The sequence below is a fragment of the Neopelma chrysocephalum genome, unplaced genomic scaffold (genome assembly GCF_003984885.1).
Source record: "Neopelma chrysocephalum unplaced genomic scaffold, ASM398488v2 Primary Assembly neopelma1_119, whole genome shotgun sequence".
Lineage (NCBI taxonomy): Eukaryota > Metazoa > Chordata > Aves > Passeriformes > Pipridae > Neopelma > Neopelma chrysocephalum.
In genome coordinates, this window is record NW_020897781.1 from 7,754,725 (window position 1) to 7,769,147 (window position 14,423).

Consider the following 14,423-nt stretch of genomic DNA (forward strand, 5'->3'; position numbering starts at 1 on the left):
GGGGGCGGTGGCGCGGCCCCGAGCGGGGCCCGGCGGGGCGGGGGTGGAGCCGGAGCCGGTGCCGCTCCGTGCGCGGGTCCCGCGGGCCCGGCCGGGCCATCCCGGGGCCGAGCGGGGAGAGCGGCCCCGGGCCGGGCCGGGAGGGCGAGGGTGGCCGGCTGGGCCCTGCGGGACGTGTGTCCCGGCCCCCGGCTGGGAGCGGACACTCCGCGCGGGGCCTGTGCCCGCGGGCCGGGCCGGGACAGGGACAGGGACAGGGCCAGGGACAGCCCCGCGGGGCCGGGGCCGCCGCGGCCGGGACAGCTGCCCGCACCCTTCGGGGCCGGGCCGGGTGTCCCGGGGCCGCCGTTGGGCGCTTTTGCTGCCGCGCTCCCCCCTGGCGGGTTCGTGTGTCCGGGGCTGGCCCCGCTCCCTCCTCTCGGCACTCACCGGGCCCTGGCTGCAGTTACCGGAGGGAAATCGGCTGCTTTAAAAGCCTTTTTCGCTCCTGGTGTCTCCCTCTGCCACCAAAATCGCGTCAGGACGTGTGTGCTCCAAGCAGTCGGTGTATTTTTATACCCTTTAAAATTGCTCCACTCCTGCTCTGAGTATTTACATCCTCTCTTTGCATTTATCTCTGTACATTAAACAGCAATGCTGGAACTAGGTTTGGAATGGGTTTTGTTCTCTGCTGCCATCCTCTAATGAACTGCAACGGATCGAGTCAATCAGAGTCACTTCTGTCCAGCCACTTTCATTGTCCTATTTTCCTCAGTCCATGTAGGGTCTCACAGGTGCCCCTGTAGTGCTTTGTTTTCAAATTGCTCCTCCGGAGTTTGGCTACAAGCTCACCAGAAGGTGACTGTTGGAGATGTAACAGAAATCTTTTGGAATTCTTTTTTTACAGATAGCTTTCTGTCCATGACCACTTTCAGATTTTAAGGATAACCATCACAGTGCACATAATTCGTAGTAAACAAGTTAATAAAAACTCTTTTAAAGTGCAGTAGGTGCTGTCCTGAGAATTATGTGTTACAGGTCTGTGTTTGGACACGTGTGACTGTGAGGAGTTGATTAAAGACACAAAAACTGTAGTGGATCCTCCTTGCCCTGTTCTGTCATGTTCTCCTGGCTGCTGTGTGTTCTCAGGGATCCTTTCAAGCTGCTGACTCTGCATTTTGTACTTAACTGGAAGAACAAGGCAAATATTTTTGGTGTTAAGCCTGTGCAGCTCCTGAGGTAACTGTTGGGTGGTCATGGAGCGGCCACAGTACCAGCACAGCACCGAGACAGGCTCTTGTTACCCATCATGTGCTGGCCACACTGTGTCTCTTGGACTGTTCCTGTTATTCCAGGGTTTCTGGCAGCTGTTGTGTCCCCAGTGCTGGGAGCAGGCAGTGGGAGCAGGGCCCTCGGTGTCCTGTGCCTGCAGTGTGGGCACAGCCCTTCAACTGATCATGAGGAGTGTTACTTACAGACATATGCTGCAGGAACACTGGATTTGTGCAAAAAAAACCCAAAATTCAGTCTGGAAGACCCTTGGGATACAGAGCAGCAGCTGCCATGGGTGGGAGCCTGAGAGCTCGGGCTGTAACTCATGAGCTGCCCTCCCAGCAGTGCTCCCTGCTCTGTGGTGTTGGGGAAGGATGGAGATTTCCCTCTCCTGGCAGCAAGGACATCCCAGTGTCCAGGTGCTGGCAGTGGCACTGCAATGCAGGTTGTTTCTTCCTTCCCAACACTGCACTGAAGGCAGAGAGGCCTGGAGGTGACACCTCCTCACTCTCCATCACTGCGAGACTTGGGGCAAGTACCTTAGAACTGCCTTCACCCGTCTGGAAAACAGAGTTTGCTGATACTTGTTTCATGGAAATCTTAGTGTATTCCTATTTGCTTGTAAAGCACTGGAATAGATGTGATATCCTGAGTTTGTGTTCAGCAAAGGAGCTTAAACAGATATTGAAGATGAACAATACTCACTCTGTCTTCAAAAGCAGCTCCTGGCCCAGAGGAAGAAGTGGTTGCAAATGTCCCTGTGACTTTAAAAAGTCCTGGCAATTAGACAGGTAGATAGATTAGATATTTGTATCTAATAAACAGGTAGACATAATTAACAAGGGCAAAACCCCAACCCTATGTAGCTTGCTCCATGTTGCTGTCCTGCAGATTCAGGTTTTATAATGGGTCAAAATCCAGCTGTCTTGGCCTGTGAGATCCTGTTTCCCTAACTTTCACCCGGGGAAGAGTTTAATAACCTCATTTAACTCACTTTTCTCTCACAGTTCAGTTTAGTGGGTATGTTACAGGGCTTTGAGACACCGTGTTTATCAACAGCCTGGAAGAACTCAGTAGTAAAATGCTTTGCCCAGATTTAATGCGTTCAAAGAATGTGAGGAACTGTGGAAAAACAATTAATTCAGTGTATGGCCATGATAGTGCTGATATATGTGGTTTAATGCTCCCAAGAGAAGAGCAGGGATCAGGTTTGGTACAGTGTATTAAAAATATATATTTGTAACTGTTGAGGGCCCTGTAACATCACTGTAAACTCTTAAGTTACACTTGTGGAAAGCAAATGAGACCTTACAATAAGAATAAACTGTGTATTGAAGGATACAGGTGTAGCTGCCCCTGGAAGTGCCCCACGATGGCTCCTTGGAGTGCACAGCAGACAACAGCCTTTCTTATCTCAAAGGAAATATTGCAGCCACCAAGTGCCCTCTGAGCCTGTAAGTAAAATACTCAAGGGTAGGGGAAAAGTAATTGAAGAGAAAATGGAAGATAAATTATGCCTTCTTAAATAAGATGGGCTGTAATAGCAGCTGCTAGAGGTGTTGATTGCAGAGCTCTGTGTGCTGTAATTGAAGGATGCAGTAGACTGAATAAAAAGGTAAATAGTTCACAACTCCTACAAGACGATACTCAGTTGAATATTGTCATGTCCAGTGATACAAATTACATAATATATTTGAAGAACCCTATTCTGGCTGAGAACTTAGAATTATTCATTAGTGTATTAAACACGCAAGCAGGTGGGGATCATGGCAGGTGCAATACTGACAGATTTGGTGAGGGGTGGGACTCTCAGGGTGGGATTTTCAGGTTGTGAGGGTGTGTTTTAACTATTCCAAGTTACTGTGCTTCCCCCTCCTGGGGGTTTGTGCCACATCCTGCCTTTGCTGGTCCAGCCTGGCCCAGCAGTGCCAGCACCTGCTCTTCAGGGCTTGTCTGCAAACCTGTGCTCTGCCTTCAGCTTTGGGTGGTGTGACTGTGGGAAAGCCCAACCATCCTCTGTGGCAGGAGGGCCAGCAGGAGAGCAGCTCTGCCTCAGTCCCAACCATTTCTTCTCACAGTGCCAAAGGAAATGGTGGGTTTTTCCCTGGGGAGATGAAGTGTAAAGATTTGGTCCAGGACACCAGTCCAGGGTGACTTACTTTCTAGAGTCACTTGTAGCTGCACTGGAAGTGTTTGCTTTTCAACTGTGATACAAGCACAGAAATCATCTGATTTTAACTCTGCTGCTGCTGGAAAGCTGTGCTTGGCCTCAGACGTGAGTGGTGCTGCCAGCCTGCCTCAGACTAAGCGATCTCTTTTCAAGTGACCTGCCTGAAGTATTGAAAGGTAGAACCAGCACTCAAGCTTACATAGAAAGAAAACACTCAGATTGTTTCAAGGAAGTTATTTTGGGTCTGCAGAATACCTCAGTACCTGCCTCCATCATCAGAGTGGAAATCGTGACTGTAAAGATGATGCAAGAAATGTAAAGTTCCTGTGTCCCCAAAGCTTTTGTGACAATTGCTGAAAGCCTTTTATTCAGTTTTAAATATTCCATCACTTCAGAAACCTTATATACCATTGTGACAAGGAATGTTTACATACTTTTTGCAGTTCCAGTGCTGCAAGGGTAAGCTTATCCAATTGGCAGCAGTTGCAACCTTTGCAAAGAGATGAGACATATATTGGAAAGGATGTAAATAAAGCTGAATGTTAAATACACAGAAACAAGTCCAAGCTGACGTTTAAGTGTCTTCCAGGAATAATTCTGTTCTTCCCTTAGGAAGACTCTGACCAGACATTGGTCACACTCCTTTTGTCCCCATATCAGTGTGCTGGCTCTGTCTTGCAGCTCATTGCTTTAGCAAACAGCTGGGTTGTGAGGTGCCAGGGGGGTTTCTGACCAGGAAAACAGAAGGTCCTGATTCTCTTGAAGGCTGAGGAGGAAGTCACATCACCCAAAACCAAGCAGCTTCTGAACTGCAACACTGAGATCTGCAAGGTGTAAGGTACATTTCCTGACTTTCTGGAAAGCTCAGTTTGTGGTTTAGTTCTGCTCTTTAGTTGCCCTAAAGTGATTTCATTAATTTTGTGTAACTGCTGAACTATTGTGTAGGGTTGAGGCTTCAGCAAAGGATGTTACTGAAAGGTGTTAACTTTTAGAAGGACTGTACAAGTCTGTCATTGGAGATCTCCCTGGTCAGTACAGTTATGATTTAGCTTTCACAGGTTTGCTGTTGTTAATTATAGTAAATATCTCCTTTTGCTCTGAAATATGTTTTCAGCTCCATTTCTGGGAGTGTTTCTGTGAGGTCAGGCAAGCTGCAAGTGAAGCAGTTATTGAGATATTACTGTATTTTTGTTTCAAATGAAACTGCTATTTGAGAGTCATCTTAAACCATAGTACAGACAAAATGCATAACTGAAAGTACTTTAGACAAGTTGATTACTTTTTAATTGCTCTCACTTCATGTAGGTTTTCTTGTGTTAAATGAAGGGCTCTTAGAAAAACAGGTTAGTTTGGTTGCTGCCTTGGAAATCTCCATTGCTACACTGAAAGGGTTATGCAAGGTATTTATTGGGGGGTGGGGGGAGGGAACACAGGCAGCTCATGGTTGTGTCAGTGGGCACAGAACATCTCCTGGCTCTGCATCTGCCATGGTTTAGCCATGGAAGTCATTTGGCAAATACTGTGTGTGCCTAGAACAGATCCAGTCACTCTCTAGGAATCTTGGTGGGCAGCAAACACGATGATGATGTGTTTGTGTAGGACCACAAGTGATAAAGGCCGTGTGGGTTCTGAGGTTCAGGTCCTGGCAGGATGTGGTGGTGGACCATGAGTGCTCCAGGCCTTTGCAAGTGAAGAGGAGCTGGGCTTGGCTTAATGGCCACATGCATCTTTCCTGGCTGACCAGAAGGGTCAGTCTGGTCTTGTATTCTGCCTTGCTTAAGGGCAGGTTTTTTAGAAATTATTTAAAGCACAGTCTTCTATATGTATATGTGCAATTTTCCTTCTGCTGTATGAATCTCCTGAGAATGTGTCAGGGAGGGAGCTGAATTACCACCTCCTGTGGTGGCTGAGGTGATGGTCCTCCATGTTACATCTCTGAGCTTCAGCACGTTTCTGGGAGGCAGTGATGCTGTTGGACAGGGTCACTGGTTGTAAAATGACCAATTATCTGCCATGTCACCTTGTTTTCTGTAAAGTGCCTAAAAACGGGAATGTGTGTACTTCCCTTGGGCACTCCCTTTGCCATCATGCCCCTGCAGTGGTCACAAGTGAGCAGTTGCTGTGGAATTAGCACTCATTTATGGAAACCCGTGTGACAGGAGCCAGCGCACGATATGACTCGCCAGCTCTCTGGAGACCTCAGGCTTCCAGAGAACTGTGAGGTCCTGTGTGACTCTTTTATGGCTCTGATTCATGCTGGATTCATGCTGAATCAGAGCAGCTGTATCTGGGGAGAGCTCAGCAATAAAGTTGCCTTGCCTTCCCGTAAGGTTGTAAAGCCAAGCCTAGCTCTGGTTGGCAAATGTCACAACTGAGGCTGCCTTTCAGCCTTGGCTGTGGCCTGCTCCAATATATACATGATGATGTCATTTTTAATTACATGCTCACTTAATTTTCTTCACGGGGATTCCTGTCTCCCTCAGTGAACAGAGCATGATGCTCAGAGGAAGGGTGGACAGGCAGTATTTGTGGTTTCCTTCTTTGATGTGTGGCCTGTGTCTGCCATAAAGCTGATTCCTCCTGGGTTATTTGGTTTGGCCTGAGTAAATAACAGTAAATTGTCTTTGCACCACTGATAAATATGAAGGGTTGTAGTCAAGGACTGAAGGGCTGAGATGATGCTTGTGAAGCATTGTGATGTTGTGGTCTGGAAGAGTGTTTTTTTGGCTCTGTGACACATTCCAGGCAGGTGTTTGGGGGCTCAGGCTGATCACTGGAGTTGGGGAGCTCAGGCTGGGGATCTGGTAACAGCCACAGAGTTTCCTCTGTGGCATCACCTGCGCTGTGGAAGAGCTGCTGTGTCAGACTGAAGGTGGAGTCCCCCTTCAGAAGGACCTTCTGCTTGCCCTTCTTCCCTGGCCCTTCCTTTCACGGGGCAGGGCTGAAGCCCAGACAGTGGCTTCGGGCACTGCGTGCTGTGAATCATTCCCCATCACCAGCTCTCCCGTGCATCCACTCCAGCAAAAACAGGGAAATAGGAGGTGTGCGTGTAAGCAAAGGTGGCACTTTGTCCTTCAACTCCTGCTCCATCTGCTTCTCTTGTCCCCCAGCTCTTGTGCTGGAGCTGGGCTGCTCTGCCTCCCCAGGCTACAGCGTGGAGAGTGTCGGGGATAGAATTAAAAATGGGGTGGCTTGTCTGTCATGGGTCAGGCATAACCTGCATACTTGAACCTTCATATGCCTGAGCTTCACAGGCTACACACTTCATATTTTTAAGGCTTTCTGGGAGAGGAAATGCTGGACTTCATTGTGCAGGGGATGTGAGTGGTACCCAGGAGGTCCTGTTACCACCCACGCTTTGGTGCTCGGGGCAATCTCATGGTGATGGCTTCACCAGCCCCAACTGACTCATTTCCTTTCAAAGCCAAAGATCTGTGTTCCTCAGCAGCCATGGTAACAGCAGGGCCTGGCTGGGAGGGGATTTGGCAGGGAGCTGTGCTGGAGTTGTGCTCAGCAGCCCCTGAACAAGGTTCGGTGTAGTGCAGGTCTGGTGTCTGTGGACGCTGCTCTTCTGGGTCTGGGCTCCTCCTCATGCTGCTGCTGCAGCTGTGTTACTGACCTGTGCTTCCTCAGAATGTTCTGCAGCATGCTCACGTTGGGTGTGTGTCAGACTGGCCAACGAGCTGATTTCTGTAGCAATTTGCTGGTTTGGTTTCCTTCATGCATGCTTTGCAGTGAATGAAATTTGGACCACACTGGTTCTGCAGCAAAATCATCTCTGACATTTAGTTTCTTTAGGTCCTTAATGTATTTAAAGGAAACTTTAATGCTACTGGAGTTACTCAATTTCAAGCACTGCTACATTTTGCAGTGCCTTAGGTCCTCTGTATTTTGCACGTGGCCAAGCAGTGCTCCACGGGCTGCAGGTGGATCTCTGCATCCCCACTGACCTCCATGGGCTGCGGGGCCACAGGTACCTCACCGTGGTCCTCCCCACAGGCTGCAGGGGCACCTCCTGCCCCTCCTTCTGCACTGACCTCGGGGTCTGCAGTGCTGTTCCTCTCTCAGATTCTCACTCCTCTCCTGGCTGTAGTTGCTCTTGTGCAGTAACGTTTCCCCTCATTAAATACCTTATCCCAGAGTGCTGCCAGTGTTGCCGTCCCAGCCTGGGCCGTCAGTGGGTCCATCCTGGAGCCAGCTGCCACTGGCTCCATCTGACATGGGGGAAGCTTCCAGCAGCTTTTCACAGGAACCAACCCTGGAGCCCCCCAGTAGCAAAACCTGGCCCCACAAACACAACAAAAGGAGCAGAGGTGCTCTCAAGTGTTTCTGTTCTGTGATGCCCGAGGTGCAGATACCTTGAAGAAGAGCGAGTCATTAAGTCCACTGTGGCCTGGGTTTGAGATCCTCCTTCACCACTGACTCAGTGTGTGACCTTGGATATGCCACCTGGGCTCTCTGTGCCATTGTTTCCCATTAATGTGTGTTTTGAGGATAAATGTGCCAGCAGTTACAAAGTGCTTTAATTCCTTGGTGGTGGAGGTCATAAGTACAAAGGATGCTATTGCTGCTGACAAAGCCCACTTCAATTAACTTCAGATTAACCTACTAATGTTATGAAAGAGTTTTATTTGCTTTAAAAGGTATTTTAAAAGCTCTGAGTCAGTCGAGTGATGTGAAGCCTCTCATGGTGTGAGAATCTTCTAAATTTTCATGCCATAAATCATATACACGAGTGCTAAATTAGAGCTCCATAATACCAGGTGTATCTTTGAGGAAACAGATTTCTTTTCATTTCACTGCCTGCCATAACATGTGACCTGTCAGCCTTCTGGCAGGTTTATTTGGGGATACCTTGATTTTGCTTGTAAAATCCGAGCTAAATATGGGATGGCTTTTTCATAATGTTGAAATATTGTCATTCAAAAAATAGTGATATTTTTATGATTTTGCCAAAGTGTTTTCTGTGCAGTGACCACAAGTATCAGGGAAATTACCCTAGCTTCATTCCTTTACTAGATTTCTCAATTCAAAATGTTTTTCTGATTGTTCCAGGAGTAAAAGTTCCTCGTAATTTTCGTCTTTTGGAAGAACTTGAAGAAGGTCAGAAGGGAGTAGGGGATGGAACAGTTAGCTGGGGCCTTGAAGATGATGAAGATATGACACTTACAAGATGGACAGGAATGATTATTGGGCCTCCAAGAGTAAGTATGCAGTTAAATACTAAAATAGTACAGTTATTTTTTTCTTCCTTCTTTTTTTCTCCTAATTTAACCACTGAAGCACAAAAAAAAAGAGGACGAGTGAAAAAACACTTCAGAAAGTGAATTATGTTGAAGTTCCAAGTTCTGTATAACAATCATTTTCATGCACTATATTGCTTTTTGCTTATAATTTGGAATATTTTAGTGCCTTTCTCTGGTTGGTTTATATTTATCTGCTTTATATTTGCAGATCCATTAAGACACAACTTTTGAGATCCCAGAATTCTAGTACCCTGTACTCTTGAGTATTGCAGGGTTTAAAATCCTTCAGCTAGTGAGGTCTCATGTGGAGACCATGTGGGTGCAAGGGGATGTTCTGTGCAGCACTGCTGGTCTTTCTGCTGGTCCTCGTTGAGTTTGTGGGTTGGTTTTTACTGCAGCAGTTCTGACTCGCTCCTGTAGAGTTTCAGCTAACTCAGGAAACTCAAATTTTGATGAATTCAGTTCCTTCTCTGAATGTTCTCTCCCAAAGCAGCATCTTATAATGCAACTGGTCTTTGTGGGAGTGTTGCTGTGCTCTCTCTTCTCCCCCCAAACCCTACTAAACCGTGGGTCTACACTCTAGTAGTGAACTTGAGGACTTAAAATTGTGTGTTGTACGTGTGCACGTGTTCTAGAACCAGAACTTGTCTGTTGTCTCCAGTTTCACTGTTCTGTTTCCTTAATTCCTTTCCGTGGAGTGCAAGGAGCTCATTCTCCTTCCTGCAATAACAGATGTTGTCTTCTACATCTGGCCTCAGTATCACTTCTCAGTAATTCAGGGGTCAGTATATGAAAATCTTTACAGACCTTCAGTCATGCCACTGCCCTGTGTGTTCCCATTCTGTCAGTGCCTGTTTTGACATATGAGGCTGTACAAGAATGTACCTTATAATGGCATTACACATGCAGCATTTTCCATCTCATCCAGAAGTGTTGTTTACTTCTTGTCTGCCTTTGTTAACATCTCCCCAGTCACGATCATTTCATTTGTTTATGATATGCACAGATTGTTTTCTAGAACAGCATTTGATTTTAGAACATTAGGAGAGTTGCTAATGAGCCTGCATTAAGGCTGTGAAGAAAGCTCACTGTGTGCATACACTTTATGGAAAATTTAAACAACCTTGAAATCTAATTTAGAGAATTAAATGGGAACTGAGATGTGCAAACAGGCGTGTGCTGCCTTGCCAGCAGCCATGGAAGTTTGTCATTCATGTCATGCTGCAAACCAAGGCTAGAGGACCATCACAGGAGAGGATTCAGTTCTGCCTCTCTTGTCTTTCTGACACACTTAGGAATACAGATTTTTTTTCCAGAAGTGTCTTGACTTCTTTTGAGCTTATTGCTTGAAGGCAACAGGCTGTATTGAGAGAGAGATTTTGGGAACTTCCAATCATTCTTGTTTGCTCAGTGGCTGTCCTGCCTTTAGCACTGTTCATACTCAGTTATGACCATTTTGTTTCTTAATAGGACGTGGGAATATTGGCTGTGGAAAGTCGTGTTTCCATCTGGGCAGAAAGCAGCCATGCTTGTAGCAGGTGGAAGAATCTTATGTTGGATATCTTGGGGGGGACATGAGCAGTGGTGCAGAGCTCCCCGTGTGCTGCTGCCCCGAGTGTCCCTGCGGCCACACATGGAGTGTGTTCTCCTTCCCAGGCTGTGTGCCGGTGGTTCCACAGCCAGGGACTCACCTTGCTGATACAGGCTGCTTAGAAACAGTGGCACTGCCAAAGCTTCAGCTTTATCAGCACGTTTTACACTGGCTGTTCACAGCCAAGGCTCCCTGCGTGGGCCGGGTGTTCGCAGAGACCCCAAAGCCCTGCACAGAGCTTGGGGCTGTTCCTTGCTCCACGCACAGGGCAGCTCAGGGGCACAGTCAGGAGGTCTGGGCAGGCCAAGCAGAGCTGATGGGTGGCTATTTTCTCCCAAAACTTTTTGGCAGTGCCCAGTTTGCCCCTGCCCTGGCTGGGCATGTGAAAGGCTGTGTGGCTGAGGAGCAGCCAGAAGGTGCCAGTCCTGGCCAGGGGCAGGTCCTGCTGCTGGTGGTGCAAGAGGGATTGAAGACACTCCCTTGGCACAGATGAGCAGCAGCTGCATCAGGAAGTTAGTTCTTACATTTTGGTAGTGGTGTGCATCAAAACATTCATTAATACCAAGGGAATGATTAAGCTGTTCAGAGTCAAAGCAGGCCTTAGAAGGGGTTGCACAGAGTTTTCCACTAGGAAGGTTTTGGACATTGGGCAGCCACTCTACAGTCCCAATGGTACCTTCATGCCCTGGTGCTACAGGTGAGCAGGAGCCGCTTCTGGGCTCACAGGTTCACCTGGATTTTTGTTCATGGTCACTGCCCTGTGGGTTTAATGTTTATTGCAATGCTGAAGGTGCAGGAAATTGTGTCAGAAGCTCTAAATCTGGAGAGCTTGTCTGCCTAAACTTCCCCGTGGTGATCCCGTTCCTGTTGTGTAAGTCTGCCAGCTGTCTACACTGCCCAGCTCAGCTGGAGCTCTGGGCCAGCTATGCCAGAGCAGCACAGCAAGAATAGTTATTCTCAGAATACAGAGTGACATTAACTGTTGTTGTTCCCTCTAATGACTTTGAAATATTGAAGAATCAGTGCAGCCGTGTTACATTTGTCTCTCTTTGTACCCACGGATTAGTTAGTTACAAACCCAGGATCCAGGATTTCTGCTACCTGGGGGTGGGACAGTGTTCCTGCTGTGGGGACAAAGTGATAGTGCTGTTTGGGATCAGGATGTCCTTTCAAACATGTTGAATCTTGGAACCTTCCCCCTTCTGAGAACCAGCAGGTTTATGACCAAAGAATACTTTCCAAGAGCAGTTCTAGGATGGGCCAACTGCAGATCAGAAGCTAAAGCTGTGGCCTTTGGTTTCAAGGTAGTGAAACTGATAAAACAAAGCTGCTTTATAAAGATTGGTTGGAAAGTTATATCTGAGCTATATGATGATTAAAAAAGTCATTTCAGCTGGTGACTGGGAAGCAATGCCAGCTTCATTTCCTCATATGAAAATTTGATGCTTGAGAGAGCAGTAGAATTTATTAGCCTAAAGCAGAAACATTTGATATTCTGAATATTATAAAATGACCCCAAAGCAGAGGTAGCCAGCATAGTATCTAACTGGCTGCCCTTATGTTTAGTTGTTCCCATATTCCTTAAGTAGCCACTGCTTTAACCAAATGCTTATTGAACTGCCTGATGTAATTCTTTTCCCCTTTCTTTTCCCCTCAGACAATTTATGAAAACAGAATATACAGCCTTAAAATAGAATGCGGGCCTAAGTATCCAGAAGCACCTCCATTTGTAAGATTTGTAACAAAAATTAATATGAATGGAGTAAATAGTTCTAATGGAGTGGTAAGTTTTTTGCTCTTGTTCATTTTAATGTTGTTTTTATGTGCAGCTTCAAATTCTTTGTTTATACTTGTAACTTGCTGAACTACTCACTGCTTGTGGTGCTGTTTGTTCCAGGAGGAGGAAAGGGGGTAGCAGGAAGTGGACAAGTGGAGATTTATTATGCTTTTAGGGAAAACACTTGCTTTTGCTTTCTTTGCTTTCTCCCACTCAGATTTGATGTAGGCTCTTTAGTTGGGGGTGTGGGTGGAGTTAAGTGTATCCAACATGCCAATTCTGACAGGAATGGTCTTTTTGTCTATTTTAGGTGGACCCCAGAGCCATATCAGTCCTAGCAAAATGGCAGAATTCTTATAGTATCAAAGTTGTTCTGCAAGAGCTTCGGCGTCTAATGATGTCTAAAGAAAATATGAAACTTCCTCAGCCACCTGAAGGACAATGTTACAGCAATTAATTAAAAAAAAAAAAACAAACAACAAAAACCAACATGCCCCCCTTATTCAATTTAAGCTGTCTTCATTTTCCACAGTAGTAAATTTTCTAGATGCATCTTGTAGACCTCAAAATACTGGAAAGGAAGTTCCCATTCAAAGGAGGTTTTTCTTGAGATACTGTAAATGATACTAATTTTTTTTCATTTGAAATATAAGTTGTGCTATAACAAATAATCCTGTCGTGTAACCACTGTCCACATAGCTGAACTTCTGGTATCAGGAAAAGTCTATTTAAATTTATTACTGTCAAGACCAGTGTGGCACATCCAACTTAACTGTGAAAGGATCCATCCCACAATCACCTTGCTGTGTGTCTGGCCTGGGTTATTTTTTTCTTTCTCTGTCTTTTGCAATAGAGTCGAAGCTCAGGGCTATTTATTAGAGTAGACACAAAGGTTTTTGCTTCCAGTGCTACACTGGGCTGTATGGACTACTACTGGGGATGTGTGCTAACCTCAGTCATCCCTCCCTTTGTGCTCGCTCTAGTAAAGGCTGAATGTGACTGTGGTCGTTTTTGGGTTTTTATTATTTTTTTTTAAATGCCCTGATAATCTGGGGCAAGCTTTCCTTCTTTCCTTTGGCCAAGGCATAGATTGTATTTCTCTTCCTGGTCCCCCTCACCAGTGACGTGGGCTTTGGGTGAGGGATTCAGGGTTCTTTTAATCTCTTCCCTCTTCCCCTCTTTTTAGTGGGGGTGCTGCTTTCTTTTTGCCCCTTTTGGTGACTCTTCTTGCCCCTGGCCCAGGGGTAAATGTTGGGGCAATAACTTGACCTGTTCCCTCTTGCTTATCATTTTGGTTTCGCAACAAATTTAGTCTTCACCAGCCTGGAAAACAAGAGTATCCGTTCTGCTCGCAAACTTGGATTTCCCCTTCCCTCCAGCACTGCTGCCACTCCGCCAAGCTGGCCCCGGCCGTGTTCTTAGATAGGCTTTGACGTGGGGAAAAGAGCAGTAATTTACCAGGATTGCCCAAATCTTCTGCTGCCAAACTTGAATGGGGGAAACTCTGCATGTAGAGATTCTGAACACACACTCCAGCCACACTCAAATCGTTGTGTTTTGGTGCTTTGGATTGACCCAAGAATGTTAATTAACAAATTGTTGCACTTGCGTTTGGCCCTTCTAAAGATGTGACAACTGCAGACAAATCAAATCCGTGTGGTAGATTTTATTAGTATTCTGTAAGTCTTAGAAATCTCTTCAGTGAAGATTTTGGGGAAGTGTTGTACAGCAGATTAAAGGACCTTTACTGGCTTTGCATCCTGGCAAATCACTGCCTTTTCTGATTTACTGTTTTGGACCACTAACTGCTGCAATGTGGATGCAAGCTTACAGAAACCAACCTAGTGTGTCCTAAGTTTTATGAAAAATTCAGTGTTTGTGTAAAAAAAAGAATAAAAAAAAAGGAAAAAAAGAAAAGAGTAAAAATAAACACATTTTAAAGCAGCAGCTGTCAAGTCAATGAACAATTGATGTTTCCATTAACTTTTGAGGAAAATATTAGTTGTAAGGATTTAACATCCTCTGTACTGAAAGTTTAACATAACAGTATTCCATAAGCAGCCTTTTTATTGTATCAGACCATTGCCTGATTTTAATATAATAAAAAGTGTGCATTAATATTAGAAGGCTTTAATTGTATTTATGTTTAGAAATTTTGATCCCTTATGGAATTCTTGATTTGTTGGAAGTATCTTCCTACAGATCACGTTTAGCTGACAGAATGTAACCTGGTGGTGAAAGGCAATTGTCTCTATCCAGCTGCTGCTGCTGTGCCAAGGAGCATCTGTACTTTTGGTTTAAACCTCAGGCTGCCCCAGCCTTGGCAGTTGGTAGGGTCAGGATGTGCCAAGGAGCTGCCAAAGGGAGTTCCTGGCTCCGTGTGCTGTC

At 46.1% G+C, this 14,423-nt stretch overlaps 1 protein-coding gene and 1 long non-coding RNA gene across 5 annotated transcripts in view; one reads left to right on the plus strand and one right to left on the minus strand.

Annotated features, from left to right (window-relative positions):
* UBE2V1 (ubiquitin conjugating enzyme E2 V1) overlaps positions 1-14,158 on the plus strand; it is a 21,754-nt gene extending 7,596 nt beyond the window's left edge. The window contains exons 1-4 of one of the 4 annotated variants that reach the window (XM_027697178.1): positions 2,598-2,705; positions 8,477-8,625; positions 11,916-12,041; positions 12,346-14,158. In XM_027697178.1, the coding sequence (XP_027552979.1) occupies positions 8,581-8,625; positions 11,916-12,041; positions 12,346-12,492 (318 nt within the window). In that variant the 5' untranslated portion in view covers positions 2,598-2,705; positions 8,477-8,580 and the 3' untranslated portion in view covers positions 12,493-14,158. Of the gene's footprint in view, positions 1-2,597; positions 2,706-3,807; positions 3,881-8,473; positions 8,626-11,915; positions 12,042-12,345 lie in introns of those variants that run through there. The other 3 variants (XM_027697176.1, XM_027697179.1, XM_027697177.1) reach the window with 3 other exon arrangements.
* LOC113974237 lies at positions 1,081-2,674 on the minus strand. Its single transcript, XR_003536486.1, has 3 exons — positions 2,594-2,674; positions 1,957-2,027; positions 1,081-1,167 (listed from the first exon to the last, which is right to left on the minus strand). It is a non-coding gene; the product is annotated as an uncharacterized LOC113974237 (long non-coding RNA).
* Positions 14,159-14,423: the final 265 nt, after the last annotated feature.